At 43.6% G+C, this 20,216-nt stretch overlaps 1 protein-coding gene across 9 annotated transcripts in view; it reads left to right on the forward strand.

The window, feature by feature from the left end:
• The first annotated feature begins 9,144 nt into the window (after positions 1-9,144).
• The window catches only part of Hddc2 (HD domain containing 2), a 128,446-nt gene continuing 117,374 nt past the window's right edge, over positions 9,145-20,216 (forward strand). For all 9 annotated transcript variants that reach the window (XR_004121591.1, XR_004121592.1, XR_004121595.1 and 6 more), the window contains exons 1-3: positions 9,145-9,279; positions 10,277-10,398; positions 12,180-12,282. Coding sequence is in view for 4 of the 9 variants with exons in the window: in XM_031380726.1 (XP_031236586.1) it covers positions 9,211-9,279; positions 10,277-10,398; positions 12,180-12,282 (294 nt within the window). In the remaining 5 variants the exon portion in view is untranslated. The remainder of the gene's footprint in view (positions 9,280-10,276; positions 10,399-12,179; positions 12,283-20,216) is intronic.

Below are 20,216 nucleotides of genomic sequence, written 5' to 3' on the forward strand. Positions count from 1 at the left end.
AAGGCAACAAAGTTTGGACAGAATTTCACTTTATTCCCAACTCCCCAAGCATATACCTGAGTTCAAGGAGATAATCCCTTTAATGAGGGCTTTCTCCTTTCAGACTCCCACAAGTGCCATCGGCTAAGGACTAAGTCATAATGACTGGGCCTTCAGAGCATATCTCTGATCCAAACCATAGCAGATACAATTTCCATGAAATCTAGGTCAAAGCTGTGTGAATAAGGAAAGGATCAAAGGGAATCAAATCTCTGTAGGCAGAAGAGAACACGGCTGCTAGGAAGGAGCACACAAGGTTCACTTTGGTCTCAGCATACAGCTTACAACCCCATTGCTTCACATCACCCATCTCCAGGCTGTGCTTACTGTATCCTGCAAATCAAAAATCCTAATCTTTGTTCACCTCAACTTTCATTTGTCTTTCTCTCCAGCAGAACCAATGACTCTGCCTCTGATTCTTTCTTTTGCTATGACTACAAGCCACATGATGGCTCTCTTAAATTCGGCATGGGTGCCCCACTCTCGAAGAATCAGGAAGGAGATTAATGCAAATTGCATGAGGTTTTTATTGAACTAGTATATTAGGGTTGTCCTGCATTCGAGACAAGATCAACCCAGAGGAAACAAAGCTTGTAGTTTTTATACCTTTTCAGAACAGAGTTTTACAGCTTACAACATGGACTGGTTACACTTTATCTTTTCCATTGTTCTTTTGTTCCCTTTCTCCTCCAGGTGAGGAGTAGATACCTGTTGAATGTACGAGGGGTGGGGGATGGAACCGGGCATTTCTTGGGGATGGGTGTTTGCTCTGTAAACCCTTCTGAAGCTCTTTGTCTTGAGGCTTAATGGACCTCTCTTGCTTTTTGGTATTTTTATGAGGTATACCCATTTCGCTCAGTTCTTACAGCTCCTCACCTCCTAATCACATTCACCTCTGTACTCACTTGATTTGTAATCATATTTAATCTCATTATGAAAGACTGGAGAATCTTAGAATTTAAAATGAGGGCATTTAATACAAATGTATGGTGTATAACCTTTACCTAAAAGGACATAGAGGGCCAATGTAGCCAGCCAGAAATATAAAATAGCCAGTTCTAGGAACTGAGAGCCTCAGGGCTCTGGTTCCCAATACCTGCCCCTCCTGGCTGATCTGCGATAAGGGTGGAACTAGGAATGAAGGTCTACTGGTTTATGAGACTCTCCACCCTGTGGACCAGTAGATGAAGATTGCATTCCTAGAATGAATGTGTTCCCCTCCCTAACTGAATACCTTGGGTCAAAAGTTTCCACTGTTTATGTTGTTTCCTTGGTAACTCTCTCCCTGCCCCCAACTTGTGGGTTAAATACCCCACACTTCTTGTGTTCGGTGTCGAACTCTGGCCAGCATGGTCATGAGATCGACCCAGTACCGGTATCCCCAATAAACCTCATGTGATTGCAGCAAGTTCGGTCTCTCGTGAATCATTGGGTGGTCGCGTCATCCCGAGACTTGAGTAAGGATCTCCCCAGTTCTGGGGGTCTTTCGATTACAGTAACACTCTCCAAAACAACTATTTCATGCCTTCTTTCCCCTTAACTCTCCAGTGTCTCCTACTCCTTACAAAAGGTATCTGACTTCCTGCCTGTGGGAAAATTGTATTTACGGGACCTTTTGGAAATTAGTCACAGCAGTACATATCTCACCAATGATGAGTGAGGAAATCATGTAGTGTTCTAAAGAACAGGTTTAAGACCCAGGTGCACTTCTTCCCCTGAGTGTTGGCAAGAGAGAAGGAAGCACAGTGTCCTTGAGTTGAGATCAGATTCTAATGTTTACATTGCATGGACGTGTACCTCCATGCAAACTAGTGTTGCAGTAGGCGATAAATCCCAAGGAATCCTACTCAAATTGTGGCAGTGGCATCGGAGGAACAAATTCCTTGATACCTACCCCAATGTTCTGGGTTCCTGAATAAAAATGAAAGACACATGCAGACACATGCAGACACACACACACACACACAGAGCAAGAGAGAGAGAGAGAGAGAGAGAGAGAGAGAGAGAGAGAGAGAGAGAGAGAGAGAGAGAGAGAGAGAGAGAGAGAGAGAGAGAGAGAGAGAGAGAGAGAGAGTCTTATATTTTAATATGCCTTAAACAGCTCAATGGCTGGGCTACTCCCAAACCTCCATGTAGCTAACACACTCTCCCCCCTGATGTTCCCAACTCATCACTTAGTAAAATCTACATTCTAGCTCACTTGCCCTAGACCCAGCTGGTGTTCCCTGTGGCTACTCTTTCCAGGCTCTTACATGTTGGCTGTCTCTCTGTCCTGTACTTCTCAGGCCTGGTTTTTCTCCTTTCCTGGTATGGTGATTCTAAATTCTTCTTCCTCCCCTGTCCCCTTCCCTCAAATCCTAAAGTTTCACCTCTGTCTTCCATTGGACACCAGCAGCTTTATTTACCAATCAAAACCAACTGGGGGCAGGTACCCCCAACATCTTACATGTAGATTCTCATGCAATTTTGGGAACCCAATTAACATAAGTATTAGACTGAATCCAAAACAAAAGAGAGAAGAAAGGAGAGGAGAGGAAACAGGCTAGCAGGAGAGAGAAAAACATTTGATGTGTTTAGCTGCTGTTACAGGAGATGAGGTTACATCCTCCTACTATAGCACATCTTGCCTTAAACTGGCCTACTTAGATAAGAAAATGGAAATAGTTGGAATCGAACAGTTACAACATCCCATAACCATATCTGCCACCAATTAGCCATTACCTCTTGTGCCTTCTCCTGTATTGTGGGTGAATTCTTCCCCTCTGAAGGCCGCCAGCCTTTCATCTGGTGCACGGTTGCTTGAGCAGAATGCCCTCCAGCTAACTGCTTATATTAGCTTCTCTTAAATTGCTTGTTTCTGTGTGGCACCCCCTGCAGCTGCTGATCCATATCCCAGCATGTGCTTTTGCCTTCAAATACCCTGTGTCCTGGACACTCAGGGCTATACACAGGTTCCAGAATGTGTAGGTATAGTCCCAGTCAGCTAGACTAAAGACCTAGAATTGGCTATAAACTGTGTCTGAGTGGTCATCTCTGGTAGACTCACCATAACACTTCCTGCTACTGCCAAACTGTAGCTGCCAGCGGCCATGGGTTTCTGAATGGAAAGATGGGGCTTAATGGGGGGATGGAGAGAAGAAGGAGACCAAGACAAAGTTTCTGATCAAGGCCCAATGTTTACTTAGGAGTTTAAGTATATAAAGGGAGGGGACCCATCCCCCTCTATGCCAGGATCTTGTCAACTCATCAGCATCTTCTTGCTTTGTGAGGAACTCAAGGCTCAGCCGCTCAGCAGGTGGTGGCTCCTTTTAGAAAGCTGCAGATGTGGCAGGACAATAGACTTCACCGAGGTCGGAAGGCTCCACCCTAGGGAGGCTGTGGCAAAGCAAGGTCTGAATCAGCCTGCTCCAGGCTGGGGGGAGGGCACACCAAACATTAAGCACTCCTCTGGTCCTATAATAATTTCCCATCTTTCCTTAGTCACTCCCATCAGTAGATGAACACACAAGAAAAATCTATCTTCAAAGCCATTCCTTTCTCCGAGTACTCACATGCCCACTTCATTTTGAATGAGTTGTGCTTTTATCTCCAGACCCATCTCATTAGAGTAGCTGCTTGCTGCTCTACCATACTGAAAGCTTGCTCTTGACAAAGTTCATGGAACACATGAAGTCTGGTAATTAAAGCTGGATGCAACATTGACTTGGTTGATCATATTCCTCCTAATTTGAAATATTCTGGCACCCTGTTGTCTTTGAAGTCTCTTTCTACCTCACTGCATACTATTTTGGTCTCCAAAGGTCTAAATATTAGGCTTCTCCATGGCTCAGTTATTGGATATCTCCTTAACCATCAAGTGGTCTCATCTAGTTTTATGGTTTTATTGATGTGCCATGTTATATCTGATCTTAATTCTGGCTGTTACCTCTCTCTTGACTTTCAAATTCACCTCTGTGTTAGAACCTCTGGCTGAGGTCTTAACCTCAACAAAAGGAAATGTCTAGTCAATGCTTGCAGATTATTTCCCCCACTCAGCAAAAAGCTATCCTGTTGTTCTAGTTATCAAGCAAAACATTTTAGAATCATTCTTATTCCTCCCTTTCTTTTATGCCTCATGTTTCTTGTGTCACAAATCCTATTTGTCTTACCTTCAAATCCCAGATCCTGACTCGATTGTTTACATAGATATTGGAAATAAGCAAAATAAACTTATTCTAAGTACTACAATTTCACTTTCAGACTCCAATTAATCATAGGGAGAAACTAAATTCAAGGTTTTAGGCCCTAGGGGAGCTGGGACCTTCCCCTATAGCTGAAAAGCTTCTGTTTTAAGCAGTTATCTGAATCCAGACATCTCAGGGACAACTTGTAAGGAGACAGTTGTCTGAGTCCACACATTTCAAGGACAACTTCTTTATCTTCCTTGCAGAGTCAAATTAAGTTCTTGTTCCTGTAAGATTCGGGGGTGGATGTCCCACTCACGAAGACACAGAGAAGGAGATCAATGCAATAAGCAAGAGGTTTTAATAATCCAGTATACTAGATGTCTTAGTCAGGGTTTCTATTCCTGCACAACATTATGACCAAGAAGCAAGTTGGGGAGGAAAGGGTTTATTTGGCTTACTTCCACATTGCTGTTGATCACCAGAGGAAGCCAGGACTGGAACTCAAGCAGGTCAGGAAGCAGGAGCTGATGCAGAGGCCATGGAGGGATGTTCCTTACTGGCTTGCTTCTCCTGGTGATGGGTTTGAGTCTCCGCGGAACGCGACAGCAGACACCAGGCCCAGACAGTTCCATGTGTAAGAGGTTTAATTGGGAGGGGGTAGGGGGGTAGCAGCGCAGAAAGAGAGAGGAGAGAGAGGGAGAAATGGAGGAATTGTCTCATATATACGGGTTGTGACGTAGTAGGTCCAGGTAAAGGTGGGAGTTGAACCCAATGGATTCTGGGAATATGGTGGCCGTTGTCCTGGCAACAGGTCTGTGGACCCGCCCATATGTCTGCCGCAGATTCTGGATGCTAACACCTGGCTTGCTCAGCCTGCTCTCTTATAGAACCCAAGACCTCCAGCCCAGGGATGGCACCACCCACAAGGGGCAATTGAGAAAATGCCCCACAGCTGGATCTCATGGAGCCACTTCCCCAACTGAAACTCCCTTATCTGTGATAACTCCAGCCTGTGTCAAGTTGACACACAAAACCAGCCAGTACACTAGAGTTATCCTGCAAGTGGAGCAAAGGTGACCTCAGGGAACAAAAGCACGCACTCTTTATACCCTTCCAGTATATAGGTTTACAGCTTGAGTTGGTTATCTCTCATTGTTCTTTGTTCCCATTGATCTTTGTCCCCCAGATGAGGAGGAGATACCTGTTGCACATAGAAGGGGTGGGGGAGATCCATGCCCTACTGGGGACGTTTCCCCGAAATTAGGGCATCTCTTAGGGATGGATGTTTGTTCAGTAAACTCTTTTGAAGCTCCCTGTCTTTAAGCTTAATGGACATTCCTGGCTTCCTGATATTTTTTATGAGGTGTCCCTGTTTGCTCAATTCTTACATTCCCAGACCCAGAAACCTGGTAAAAACGCCCTTGCTCAACTTCTTATGTCAATATGTGATTGGACAGTGCTATAGCCCATCCTGTTCCCCCTTGCTTTATGGTTTCATTCTTTAAACATGCTGCAGACCTGATAAATCAGTAGCTGCATAATTACAATACATTTTTGTCATCTGCATTGAACTAGTGTCTAATTTATATGTCAGATTTAAGTAGACCCCAAAACAATGCTATTCCAGTATCACTTTAGAATGAGAATTTATCAGAGTACCTCATATAATTTATAATTCATACTTTAGCTATTTTATTCTGTTTCCTCCTTGATCATTCCTTACCATCTGTATTAGTCAGCTTTTTTGTCATTATGCCAAAATGACTAGTAACACAATTTAAGGAAGGCAAGGTTTATTTTGGCTGACACTGAACGTGTTTCTAATTCACCATGGTGGAAAGGGTATATTAGAGCAATGTGGCCCCAATATCAGAAAATAGAGGGAGTGAAGAAGGGAGGGAGGGAGAGAAGGGGGAGGGAAGAAAGGTGGAAGAAAATGTGAGAGGGAGAAGAGAAGAGGGAGGAGAGAGAGAGAGATAGATAGAGAGAGAGAGACTATACCTATACCTACACATTTTTATTTCTGCCCCACCCCCATATAGTGAAGGTCTCTCACTTATTGGATGGTGCCATCCACATTTAGAATAGTTTGTTTCCTAAGCCAAACTTGTCTAGAAATTTCTTTGTAGACACACACAGAAGTATGCTTCCTTAATTCCCTATGTGCTTTAAAAATCCAATCAAATTGACAATAGAGTAGTCCTATCACACCACCTGATGTACTGGGATTTTCCCTCACTTGTAACTATCTTTCCCCAACTGTAATCTAAGTCCCATGAGGCAAGAGTTGTTCTCTCTCTCTCTCTCTCTCTCTCTCTCTCTCTCTCTCTCTCTCTAACTCTCTCTCTCTCTCTCTCTCTCTCTCTCTCTCTCTCTCTCTCTCTCTCTCTCTCTCTCTCTCTCTCTCTCTCTCTCTCTCTGTATTCATCAGGCTTCTGTGTCAGTTTCCAAATACTGGACAAAAACAACCTACATAGGGATTTTTTTCCCTCAAGATTTCAAAGGGTTCAACCCATCCCATCATGGTAGGTAAGGATGGTGGACCAGAATATTGTATCAGACAGGAAGCACAGAAAAGGTTGCCCTAGCATCTCTTCTGATTCCATGATAAAATACCCTGACAAAAGGTAACACAGGGGAAACGGCTTATTTTAGCTCACATTCCAGGTTAAAAGCAGCAGGTCACATCACATCCACACATCCACAGTCGAGAGAAAGGAGAAAGGAACCATTGTGCACACGTGTGCTGCTCTGCTGACTTTATCCAAACACTAGGAACAGTACCTCCACTCTCTGGCTAGGTCATCACTCGTCCTTAAGACGATCCCTCATAGACACCACCACAGGGCAACCTAAGCTACACAACCTCTCATGTGATTCTAGAGTGTGTCATCTTGACAATTAAAGCTGGTTATTACAGTACCCAAAGAAAGACATGGTGCACACTCCCAGCCATCTACTTCCTCTAGCTATCCCATCTTCTACCTTTAGCCAATAATGCCATCATATTATAAAACCTTCAAGGGATGAATCCACTCATTAAGACAGAGCTACTGTGCCTCTCAGAAATGCACTCATGACCACACTTACAGAGGTATGCTTTATGAAACCATGCGATGTTTCTTAATCTAGTCAAATTAAGAATGGAGATTAAATTTTTAGTTATGTTTTTTGGGTTTGTTTGTTTGTTTGTTTGTTTGTTTTGAGGCAGAGGTTTTCTGTATAGTTCTGGCTGTCTGAGAACTCACTCTGTAGACCAGGCTGAACCTGAACTCAGATATCTGTTTGCCTTTGACTTTGAGTGCTGGGATTAGAGGCAGGTACCACCATGTGCCTAAAAAATAGTTTTTTAAAGAGCAAAGAGAAATGATCAGACTTTCACTGATAGATCCCTAGTACAATATTCTTTGGAATAAATTGTAGAATCAAGTGAATACATTAAATATTGACTTGAATAGTTGTTAAATTTCTGTTGTATGCAAATATCAACTAAATGGTAAACTTTTAAAGAGAGAAGTCAGTAATTTTTAAAAGGATCACACTTGGTCCACAGTCTGTGTCTGTTTGGGGAGGTTATGGAACTTTCAGGACCTGGAGCCTTTATTGGAACAAGTATGTCACTGAGAGAGGCTCTGTGTGTGAGTGTATAGCCTTAGTCTATTTCCTTTCAGATTCTTTCTCCTGTCTCCATTGCTTTCCTGCCATTATGGACTTAAGCTGCTATCGGTTAGAGCATATTATCAGAGCAACAAAGGACTACTAGAGTTATGGACCTGTACAGTGTTTCTAGGGTGTGTTTGAAGCCACAGGAGGATTAACTCTTACAGTATTCCATTACTGGTACCATATAGCCTTTGCCTTCGGAGAATTTATAATCATTAAGGAAATGAGTAAGTCCTTGAAAGCATAAAATTTTTTTTTTTTAAATAAGCCATTTTGTAGATACTACCCTGAGCAAATTTATTTGCATACAACATGGTAATAATAGCTGTTGTAATCCCACGAGGATGGCCCATTACCATCTTTGGCTCACATAAGATTCAAACCTATTATAAATAGCTGCTATACAAGTGAAGAGATTGAGGTTAGCAGGGGAATGCCCTGCCCAAAATTCCTCTGAAGTGAAAAGCTGGACTTAGATCCAGTTCAGAGTTTCTCTCCACACTATGCTGCTTCGCTCCTCCAGGGTCAGTAACCAACCTACAAACTGCTTACAACTCTGCTTGCCTCTCAAAGAACGGCATTAAACTCCCGAGGCAACGCGCACTTCTTACATCCCTGAGAACCACTGTCCCTTTGCAAGGGATCTTTAAGGAAAACCAGTGGTTCAAGACACCTGTCACTCATGAGGTCTCTCTCTGCTCCCCAACCTGTTTCCTCTGATCCTATTCTACTAAGAATCTACTTTCACTGCTAATCTTGATGTAAGTGGTGGGTGCTGTCAGACCACAGTCTAAGAATGGAGTTGAGCAAGGGGAATTCTGAGTGCTTGTGAGAAAACTCCAAAATAAAACAAGGCAAGAGTCTTGTGACCGTAGTTTCTTTAAACCCCAGGATTGTTGTTGGAATATGTTTTTGTGCTCCCCCCAAATCTCCTGGTATGTCTGCCAAGCATTTCCTCCCTTCACAGGCTTGCCCAGTGCCTTTGTTAAACTGGTTATAGATGTTCAGACTTTAAGTGGAGCTCCTTATAGCTGGCTCTTCCTGCCAATCAGACACTGGGCTTCTAAGAGGCAAGTTTGCAGGCATTATCCAGCTTCTTCCTCCTTAGACCTTTCTGCCCTTAGCATCAAGCTGCAATCCTGTGAAAGTTGATGATGGTTACTTGAGCAGAGACCATACAAAGTCTGAGCACAGATCTTTGGTACAGAGAAGGTGGTTCATTAAAGGAGGAGGTGGGGCTGGAGCCAAAGGGTGGGGAGGAGCTGAAGGAGGGCAGGGAGGAGCTGAAGGAGAACGAGGAGGGGCCTGAGGGTAACACCACCCAGCTCTTGTGTACTCCAGCATGGCTTCGGCCTCATCCGGCTGCGGGGCCGGGCTGTTACGTTTTCTGCATCTAGTCGGGCAGCTCAAGGTGAGCAAGTGGGATCGGCCTGGCCAGGAGGCGGTGCGACCCGTCTCAGGCTCCGACCTCACGCAATCTCCCTCGCTCAACCAGGCTTTGCGGGGCCTGAACGTGCGGAGGAGCTGGTGGGTACGCAGGCGCAGCCACAGCCCAGGCCGTGGGCGATGCTGCCGAGCTGCAGCGGAAGGCAGAAGTGCGGCTTCTGCTCTGAAGCTGTGGAGACCATCCTCTGTCGCTGTGGCTTCCGGAAATGACGGTTTCAGTAATTCGGTTTCAGAGGGCACCAGCTCTTGCTTGGCAGAGCCAAGATGAGCTGTTCCCTGACACTACAACTATTGTTTGTGAAATTCTTTAGAAGCATAGAACTCCTCGGGAAAATGCAGACTTACATGATCACATTATGATCTAAATAAAAGGCTTGACTGCCATGGAAACTCCTCCAAGCCTTCTGAGTTAGGATTGGGGAGTCTGTCACATGTTATATGTATAAAATATTCTATTATTGTATGAAATGAGGTTTTGGACGGCAAAAATCTACTACTCTGGTAGTTAGGAAAAATACTGGGGCTTTGCTTTGCATTTTTCCTAACTACAACACAGTTTTGGGACGAGATGAACAGCAGCAGCTGGCAGCCTGGAACGTGGGTCTTCCCCTGTTGCGTTCGCAGATTCCAGGCATGCACCTGGCTTGCCACCAGTTTTGCTTTTATGTCTAAAAACTTTTTGTGCATTTACCCCATATTTGTACTTCACTAGCACAAAGTAAAGACTATTGGACCTTTGTATATTTTTGTATATTTGTAAATTGCCCACTCACCAGTTTGATTTTAGATTTTGATCGCTATGATTAGTTTAAATAAAACATTTTTTTAAATAGGTTTGAAACCACGACTCAGCTGACATGTGGCTCTGTGGCCATTCTCTGGCATTTTCTTGAAGAGCATCTGTCGTTTTTGTTGTTGTTTCCAGTGATGGTATTTTGTTTGTTTAATTCCTTATTTATTAGAGAGTCCCACGGACTGGCTGGGTATACAGAAATGTTAAAAAGCCAGAAAGCGTGTCAGATCACATGTACCGGATGGCAGTTATGGCTATGGTGACCAGAGATGACCGTCTTAACAAGGATAGGTAAGTTATTTGAACATTGTTGCTTGTGAAGGTTTCTAGACCCTGTGTCCCCGAGGCAGTTGTAAACTACAGTCAATTTTCTGTTGTTACAATGTGCGTTGGTCTCAGCGGAAACAAGTGTGAAGTAAGGGCCTTGAAGGGTGAATATGTGGGAATGGTATTTTGCATTAGTATTTATTTTGCTTTGAACTAGCTGCTTTTATGAATAGTGATAGCCATTTGTGAGGCCACCTTTTTGAAGTAGTTGACAATAACTACATAGAAGCTATAAAGAGGTAGCATCTCTTTAGATAATCAGCAAGGTTTTTTTTAAATGCTTGATAACCACAAGACAAGAGTTTACATAGAAGACAGAAAATGAATTGCACAGGCCCGATGTGGCTTCAATAAAAATTACAAAATAAGTTAGGATAGGAAATTAGCCAGTTATCCCAATAGCAGGGAAGATCTCATGTTCTTGGTTGGTCTTCACAGGTCAGATGGCATCTGAGCTGAGTGACACAGGTTGATAAGTAGTGAAAGGCTTTGCATTCAGAGCATCCAGAAACAAAACCCTGGTGGTGGGTAATGGGAAGCAAATGGTTGACTCCAGCAAAGTTCTTGGGGAGCCCAGCGAGTCCTGTTGCTCTGCAAGTAGTGTGGAACTTAGGGGATTTTGGCAAGCAAAGAAACAAAAACCACAAGGCAAAAACGAAAGTCAGTTGGAGAGATGAATGAACTTGGTCAGAGGTTTTGAGCTGGACCAGAAAAAAACAAAACAAAAAAAAAAACAAAAAAAAAAACTGGAGGTGGGAAACCTAAGAGGCTTTGAGATCTTTTGTTGAATATTAAGACTGAAAAATGCCAAATTACCAGTGCCAAATGCCAAATGCCAAATGCCAGTCCTTCTGGGGCGCCTGCCTCATTATTTACACCTGCTGCCCTGATGATTATTCTCATAGCCATGAGTTAAATGATCAGAATGAAATGATAACATTATTTAATGTAATTTTCATGTCTCCCCTATGAAGTACTTTCCCCCTGCCCCCTTTTAGTGATTCTGGGCATTACACTCAGGGCCTTGTGTGTGGTAGGCCAGTACAGTACAAGCTGTAACTTCCCAGTCCCATGTTATATGGATACAATGTAGGGTGACAAAAAGAAGCATTTGAGTTAAGTAAGTAATTTGGTGAACTTCTGTAGCTAGTAAAGTCAGTAGCCTTACTATGCAAATTCAAAACCATCTCAGTTCAGCTGCATCCATTACCTTGTATATTGATGATTTTGGCAATAGGACATTGGAGGTTCTAAATTTTGTATAAGTAAAATATCTCCTGACTTTGTGGAATCTTCTAAAACTAGCATTTGTAAAGTCAACCACTTTTAAAAAAGTTAATTTATCCTATACTTTCAGTTAGTCCATGTAGATAGATAATATAGATAGATAAGTAATTCTGATTAGTACTAATATAGGCTGGTAGAGTATAATTAATTTAGAAAGTATTATATTAAAATAGTCTATGGGGGAGAAAAATATATTATTAAGCTTAAAAATAGTATAGAGGGCTGGAGAGATGGCTCAGTAATTAAGAGCACTGACTCCTCTTCCCAAAGTCTGAGTTCAGTTCCCAGCAACACCCACATGGTGGCTCACAACCATCTGTAATGGGATCAGATGGCCACTGATGGTGTGTCTGAAGACAATGGCAGTGTGTTCACATATATTTAAAAAGATAATATAAAAAGGACACTTATATTGAATATAATTTTGTGTAATTATTCCACATTTGTTACCTGGTCAGATGTATACGCCTAGCCCTGGTTCACGATATGGCAGAATGCATCGTTGGGGATATAGCACCTGCAGATAACATCCCTAAAGAAGAGAAACACAGAAGAGAGGAGGTCAGTGTTGGTTATCGACTCTGCAAAATACCTCAAGGAGAACTTGTCGCCTAAGCGAATGAATTCACTAGCCCTTTTGCAATATAGGAGGACGCTCCCCAGCCAGTCTCAGGAGGGGGAGCTTGGAGAGGATGTTTTTGGCCTAAGTGTTCAGATGGAGCTCAATTGCTGAGTTTGTATAGAGTTTAGTAGGCAAGTAGCCAAGTCCGTATAGAGTTTGCAGACAACTAGCTGAGTCTATATAGAATTTGTAGACAACTAACTGAGTATGTATAGAGTTTAGTAAACAACTAGTTGAGTCTGTATATGGTTTGTGGACAACTGAGTATGAGTATAGAGTTTAGGACTTAATAGCTTAGACTTTGTGCGAATAATGACCAAAGGTTTTCAAGAAAGTCTTGAAGTAGGTTGTCCATACTGACTCTTTTTAGAAAGTTTATAGTTTTCTGTAAGTGAGGGTTTCTTGACCAGAGAATTGATGTTGGCTTATCTGCCCCCCGCCCCCTCCCCATTGTTTAATGTAAGAATATGAGTACATGCCTGTTCCTGCTGTATTTGACTCAGGAACAGATAGACATGTCGGTTTTCTTTTTTCTTTTCTCTTTTTCCTTTGGTTCTTTAAGATGGGCTTTCTCTGTGTAGCCCCAGCTGTCCTGAAACTCACTCTGTAGTCCAGGCTCGCCCTCAACTCAGAGATTTTCCTATCTCTGCCTCTCTAGTGCTCAAATTAAAGGTGTATACCATCACTACCTGGCTTTTAAGTCTACAGCACCTGGTAGTCCTAGGCAGTCTCTCATCCAAGTACTAGCTAGGCCTGCCTAGGTTCTGAAATCAGACAAAATTGGGCAAGTTCAGGGTCATATGACAATAGACAGGCTTCAGTCTTTGATAGTATGTATAGATAAATGGCATGGCTTTCATTAGATTAGAAGAAATAGCTGGGACTTAACTCAATTTGTGGAAATTATCTCCCCCATCACCGGTAATCTATTTGGAGAGAAATTTTCTAAATCACAAATATATTCATTATCATAATTAGTATTTAGCAAATTTTAAGTTAGTCCTATAGAAGCTAGAAATTTGAAAAGTAAAAAAAAAAATGCATTTACAGAAATAAATAGCTTTCATAAGATACTAAATTACGGTCAGTGGAAGCTACAAACTCTGAGGCCAGGGCTGAAAAAGAGACATTTTTGAGGCAGAGGCAGAGGCAGAGGCAGAGGCAGAGAGGCAGAGAGGCAGAGAGACAGACAGACAAAGAAGCAGAGGCAGAGAAATCCAGGGAGAAGACTTCCTCTCTCCCTTCCTCCTCTTACTCCTTCATCCTCACAGCTGAAGAAGGGCTGAGATCTCTTACTGTAAATGACTTATCTCATGGCCCTTTGAGGTTGATCGTAAGTCATTTAGTAAGGAAGCTATTATCAGGATTGTTTAATAGAGAAGGTAGGTTTAAGAAGCTATTGTCAGAGCTAATGGAGACTAGAGCTGAAGTCCCAAAGAAGAAAGAAGATCCCATAAAGAATTGGAACTAATTTAGGTTCAAACCACCCTAAACTACCTTGGGAATGTTATAAGACTGTGTCGTCGTCTGTCCATCTTCCTCCCAAATGACAGGCTCAAACTATTGCCTAAGGAAATATTTCTCAGTATAGATCTAGACTGTTGTGAAAAAGAATTCTTAGGTTGCTTGACAGAATTCATATAGAAAGAAAGCAATCTGCTACAGTTCTCAGTTATAGAAAGGAATTGGCACTTGAACCAGAGGGTGATGTGATGTGTCACGTCTGGACACACCACACTAGGCCCAAACAGTTCCATGTGTAAGAGATTTTATTGGAAGAGAGAGAGAGATGGAGTGGTGGCAGAAAGAGAAGAGGAGGAGGAGGAGGAGGAGAGAGAGAGAGAGAGAGAGAGAGAGAGAGATGATGGGTGTTCCATATATATATATATGGGTGTGACATGGTGGTCACAGGTAAAGGTGGGAAGTGAGCCTAATGGATTCTGGGAATATGGTGGCTGTGCCTTGGCAACAGATCTGTGAGGCCTGCTTATGTGACGTCACAGATTTCAGAGGCCCTGATGCCAATATATCTCCCTTCTTGTTATTATAAAGAGAAGGAAAGAAAAAGGGAAGGGGAAGCCGATGGTGAGAAGGGAATGAGGCCATCATGTCTCTTAAGTTACTTCCTGCTGTCTAGGGGCGTTGTCAATGGAGGGTAGCTGGCTCTCACGATTGGGATCCACTTGATAAACGTTCGCATCAGGTTCTTCTGTGGATGGCGGCTCTTCTGTGGGCAGCGGCTAGTAATCCTGTAACAGGAGCTGATTAATAGTTTGTTAGAAATTTTTTGTATTTGTCTTTGAAGGAGTGTAGAAACAAGTTTAATGAGGCAGGGAGCAAATAATAACACCAGGAAGATTACTAGGAGAGCCATTACAAAAGGGAATATCCAATTCCATATAGGATTTTCAAAAATCCCAGGACTGGAAGTTTCACCGTCTCTGAAATTTTTTATGTCTGACTGTAGCTCCTAGATTTTATTTCTTACTATCCCAGATTGGTTGACATAGAATCAGCATTCTTCTTGGAGGAACAGGCAAAGACCACCTTCTTTAGCTGTCAGGACATCTAGCCCCCATCAATTCTGAAGCACCATGGCTGCCAAAGAATCAATCAACAACTCCTGTCTCTTACCTGGAATCCCATGGGTCTTGTATGTAGAAGAAGAGTGTCTTGTGGTGTTGATAGAAGAAATGACTGGTTCCTGATCCTAGCATATGTATCTGAAAGACCAATATGGGCAGCCTCCATATTCGTCTGGTCATTTTCTACAATAACCTTTTGTCTGGTCAAAGAGAAAGCAGGTGTAGAGATCATAATACTTAGATGGGATAACAGATATAGAGATGATAGCATTTTGTATCGGTTCCTGGCATCCAGCTATGGAGCAGTTTCCTAACCATATTTGGAAAGACTGTTTGTTATTTGTGGGGGTTTCTTGAACCCCGAATCTCCAGATGTAAGATCTACTCTGGATAGAAATGAACAGCAGGGAGAGGACGAGAAACCCATGTCTAATCCGGTGAGGTTGAGCTCAGCTGCTGGAATGGAGCCTCATTTTCTGGGATTGGGGACAAGTTGTGTGGTCTCAACACCCTCCAGTGCTTAACAGAGCACGATCCTGTTAAGATTGATGTGTATGACTAAGAGTCATTTTTAGGTGGAGGAATGAAAGGTTTGAGGTGAGACAGGTAGACCCAATGAGAGAGTCCCTCGAGTTTAGCAGCTGTAGGGGTCACGAGAATTACCTTAAAAGGGCCCTGCCACTTGAGAGAGAGAGGTGAGGGCCAATGACCTGGAGGGGATAGAAGGACTTGGTCTCCAATGCTGACAGGCAGTGGACAGGAGACAGTGAGTGGCCGCAGTAGATGGTGATCAGCAAAGTTCCATAGAAAAGAACTGAGGTGGCAAAGTAATGGGGTGAGTAGATAGGAGGGGAGAGCATTTAGGTGAAAGACCAGGAGTTAGGACTGGACGTCCATACATGAGTTCAAGGAGAGAGATGAGGAGAGGTTGCTTGGGGAGAGCTTGTAACCTGAAAAGAGACAGAGGTAGGAGTTTTACCCAATCAAAGTGGAGTTCCTGTGACAGCTTAACAAGAGTGGTTTTTAAAGAGCCGTTAGTTCTTTCTACCTTACCTGAAGATTGAGAGTAGTAGGGAATGTGAAAATGCCAGGGGATGTCTAGGGCCTTAGGATTTAAGAAACTTGGGAAGTAAATTTGGGACCATTGTCTGATTGGAGAGAGACTGGGACAGCAAACTAGGGGTTGATCTCTCAGAGGAGGAGATCAGAGACTGTCTGAGCCCTTTTGTTAGTTGTGGGAAATGCTTCTACCCACCTCGAGAAGTTGTCCACCAAGACCAGGAGGTACTTTCACACCTGATAGTGAGCATGTGGGTAAAGTCAAGTTGCCAGTCAATTCCAGGAAGGGAACCTCTAGCCTAATGGGTAGGAAAAGGGGTGCTACGATACCTTGAGTTGGATTCAGACATCTGACAGATTTTTGCAAGAAGCAGTGATAGATTTTAAGAAGCTTAAGTCCTCAGGAGTAGGCTATAGGTGGGTCTTAACAAATGAAGACAATGCTTGGCTGTTAGGATGAAAGAGTTGGTGAAGATAGGACAGAATTTGGCGGGTGTCAGGAGCTAAATAAGGTAGAGATGTAGGTTGTAGTGTTAAGAATATCCTGGGGAGAATGAGACAAGTCTAGGCCCCTAAGGGCCACAGCTCTAGCTGCCTCGTCAGCTCGGTTGTTTCCTCTGGAGACAATAGAGTCATCTGTCTGGTGGGATCTACAATGGACAATCCCAATGACTGTGGGAAGATGGGAAACCTTTAGCATGGCCATAATTTGGTTTTCATTAGTTACTGATCATCCTTTTGTGGTAAGTAACCCACGCTCCTTCCAGATAGCAGTGTGGGACAGGAGGATATGAAAAGCATGTCTGGAATCCGTGTAGATATTGAAGGATTTTCCCTGTGCCAGTTGAAAGGCACAGGTAAAGGCTATTAGTTCAGCCTGTTGATTGGTGGTGTGAGTAGGAAGGGCCTCAGTGTCTGACACTATGGCATAACCAACCAGCTTTTCTAGCCCCTTCATCTAAAAAGGAGCTGCCACCTGTATACCAGTATAGATGGCCTGAGGCAATGTGCCTTCTTGAATTTGAGAAGGATGAGGTTCCTCTAAAGTTTCAGTGCAGGAGTGAGATAGGGAGTGGTCAGTATTAGGTCGAGGAAGAAGATTGGAAATATTAAGAGGTGGGCATAATTGGAAGGTGAGTGTGGAATCTTCTATTAAAGCTACCTGAAGAGAAAGAACCCTAGAGGGACATAGAGTCTGTAAGCCTTTATAAGCTAGGAGCTGTGACAGGTTATAAGTAGAGAAGACAGTTATAGGCAACCTAAAGGTTAGGTTTTTTTGCCTCTCAAATAAGGAGTTCAGCAGCTGCTAAGGTACAAATACAAGGTGCCCATTCCTGCATGGCTAGATCTAGTTTTTTTTTTTTTTTTTGACAAGTATGCTACAGGTGCAAAAGAGGGTCCCAGTTGATGACCTAAGACTCCAAGGGCAAATCCCTCCTTTTCCATTACATATAGGAAAAAGGATGAGTCAGATCAGGGAGATGTAAAGCTGAGGCCTTAATGAGAGCTGAAACCTTTGAAAGGGCTTGGTAATAGGGTTGAGAAGAGGCTTGTGGGTGGGGCCTAACACTGCTTCATGTAAGGGACGAGAAAGGAGGGAAAAGGAAGGAACCCAGGAACGGAAAAAGCTAGCTATTCTTAGGAATGATAAAATCTCTTCCTTTGTAGAAGGAACAGTTAGAGACTGAATCAGATTCTTTCTATCTAAGGTAATAGCTTTGTGGGTTGGGGTAATTGTTAGTCCCAAATAGGTGATCTGAGGGGTGGACAGTTGAGTTTTAGAAGGTGAGACCCTGTAGCCTCGACTGGAGAGGAAATTTAGAAGAGCAGAGGTGTCAGCTTGGCTAATTTCTAGAGAGGGGCTACAGAGAAAGGCATCGTCTACATAAAGTATAACCTTAGAGTTAGGGAGAGACGGGGATAGTAAGTCAGAAGTCAGGGCCTCACCAAATAGGTGTGAGCTGTTCCAGAATCCCTGAGGTAGAACAGTCCAGGTAAGCTGGGTAGAAAAGTGGGTATCAGGCTCTGTCCAGGTAAATATGTTTTGTGACTGGGCTTCTAGAGGGATAGAGAAAAATGCATCCTTGAGATCTAGGACTGAAAAATGGAAAGTCCCTGAGGGGATAGTGGAAAGAAGTGTGTAAGGATTAGCCACAACAGGATGGAGGGGAACTACTGCAGAATTAATGCGCCTGAGGTCTTGAACCAGGGGATAGTTACCATTAGGCTTCTTAACAGCTAGTATAGTGGTGTTAAAGGGCAAAGGATTTTTTTTTCTCAAGAGGTCAGAAATAATAGGCTCTGAGGCGCTGGAGAGAGAGAGGGTATTATGCTTGGGTTACGTACCTGGTAGAGTCCAGTAATTGGATGACAACAGGAGAATGGTGTTTAGCAACAGAGGGGTTCTGGATGTCCCAGACTCGGGGATCTACCTGAGAAGCTGGTAAAGGAAATAACATGGTAGTGTTAGTAGGTTGGCTGGCTAGAAGACGGAACAGAGGAACTGCTGGTGAGCTTGGGATTAGGGGAATAGGGGGAGCAAAGGAAATAGAGGCTCCCAGCCTAACTAGAAGATTCCTTTCCAATAAGGGGACAGGACATGTTGGCACTACCAAAAAGGAATGGGTGAGAGGTACACCCCTAAAAATGCAACTAAGTGCTGGGGTCTGGTGAGGGAAGTAAGGTTGTCCTCCTACCCTGACAATAAGAAAACGAGAAGGAGAAGTGGGTCCCCAAAACTCTCTGTCAGGACTAAGTGGCTCCAGTGTCCAAGAGGAAGGAGATGGACCGCCCACATACCACGATATTTACCCAGGGCTCCCTGCTAGTGATGACAGTGGTCGGGTCAGGGGAGCTCGGGCCTCCTTAGTCAGTCATAGCCAAGCCTAGGAGATCAGTTGGAGGGTTATCTGGGAGTGATGTCCCCTTGTTCTGCATAACATGAAGGCAATCAACAGCTCAGTGTCCCTCTTGATGGCATCTAGGGCATAGCCCCCTTGGCTTGCGGAAGTTAGGGCAGGCTTTTGTCCAGTGACCTTTCTGACCACATTTGTAGCAGGTGCCTGATGGTTGAGTCTTAGGAGACCATGAGTCTGGGGCAGTGGCTGGGGCTGGTCAGACAGCCTTTGCCAGCATATGGTATTTTTGTTTGCGGACTTTATCATCTCTCCCATGGTACACTTTGAAGGCCAGCGCTAAAGACTTCTACGTTTGTAGTTAGGGGTCCCCTCTCCAGTTTTTTAAGTTTAGCTTTTATGTCGGGGTAGCTCTGGGAAAAGAAGTAGGTCATCAGAAGTTGCTTACCTTCTGGGTTTTCAGGGTCCAGATTGGTATGCTATAATAAAGCCTTCGTAAGGCGTTCTAAAAATTGAGATAGATTCTCCTGCTTGTCCTGGACAACCTCTTGGAGTTTTTGAAAATTTACCAGCTTTAAGGCTGCTTTCCTAAGACCAGCCAGAAGGCATGTAATGAACCTGTCCCTGGCTAAAATACCACCTGCAGAATTGTAATTACACCGGGCATCCTGTTCTGGCACTGTCTCAGAACCAATTGGGTATGTACTGTCTGTTTGGTGAATTTCATCTGCATGCACTCTTGCCTCTTCCCAAACTCATCTGAGTTCATCAGGAAGTAAATTATTTGTAAGAATCACGTTAACATCATGGAAAGTCAAGCTATAAGACTGAATGATATACTGGAACTCTTTAATAAACTTGGAAGAGTTAGAAGTATAGGAACCCAGTCTGCTTTCTATTTGAGAAAATTCAGTAAGCGAGAAAGGAACATGTACTCTGACAAGTACAGCTACCCCAGCAACTTCTCTTAGAGGAAGGATTGATGCTGGGTCAGGTGTCTTTGAGGAAGAAAGACTTGGAGGTTTGGCTGTGGTCTTAGAGTGGGTGACAGGAGGAGTGAAGGTAGCTGCCGATGTGGGGCATTTGGAGCAACCTACAGCTGGCACAGAAGAAGGGGAGGGTTTTGGAGAGGTAGAGATAGCAGGCTCTGGGGCATCCTAGTGAGGAGGAGAAACTAGTAGCAGTTTGGGTTTTCAGTGGTGTGGAAACAGATCTGCAGTGAAAAGGGGGTGGTTCATTAGCTGGATCTAGCATTGTAGTGTCATCTAGTGGAAGTTGTGTAGGTTTCATGGCTAAGAGAAGTTGGGTTGGGGAACAAGAAGAGCACAGGGAGGGACTGGAGTGAAGATAGATGAATGGTTGGACATAGGGAAC

This window comes from Mastomys coucha, unplaced genomic scaffold (assembly GCF_008632895.1).
Source record: "Mastomys coucha isolate ucsf_1 unplaced genomic scaffold, UCSF_Mcou_1 pScaffold2, whole genome shotgun sequence".
NCBI classification, from domain to species: domain Eukaryota; kingdom Metazoa; phylum Chordata; class Mammalia; order Rodentia; family Muridae; genus Mastomys; species Mastomys coucha.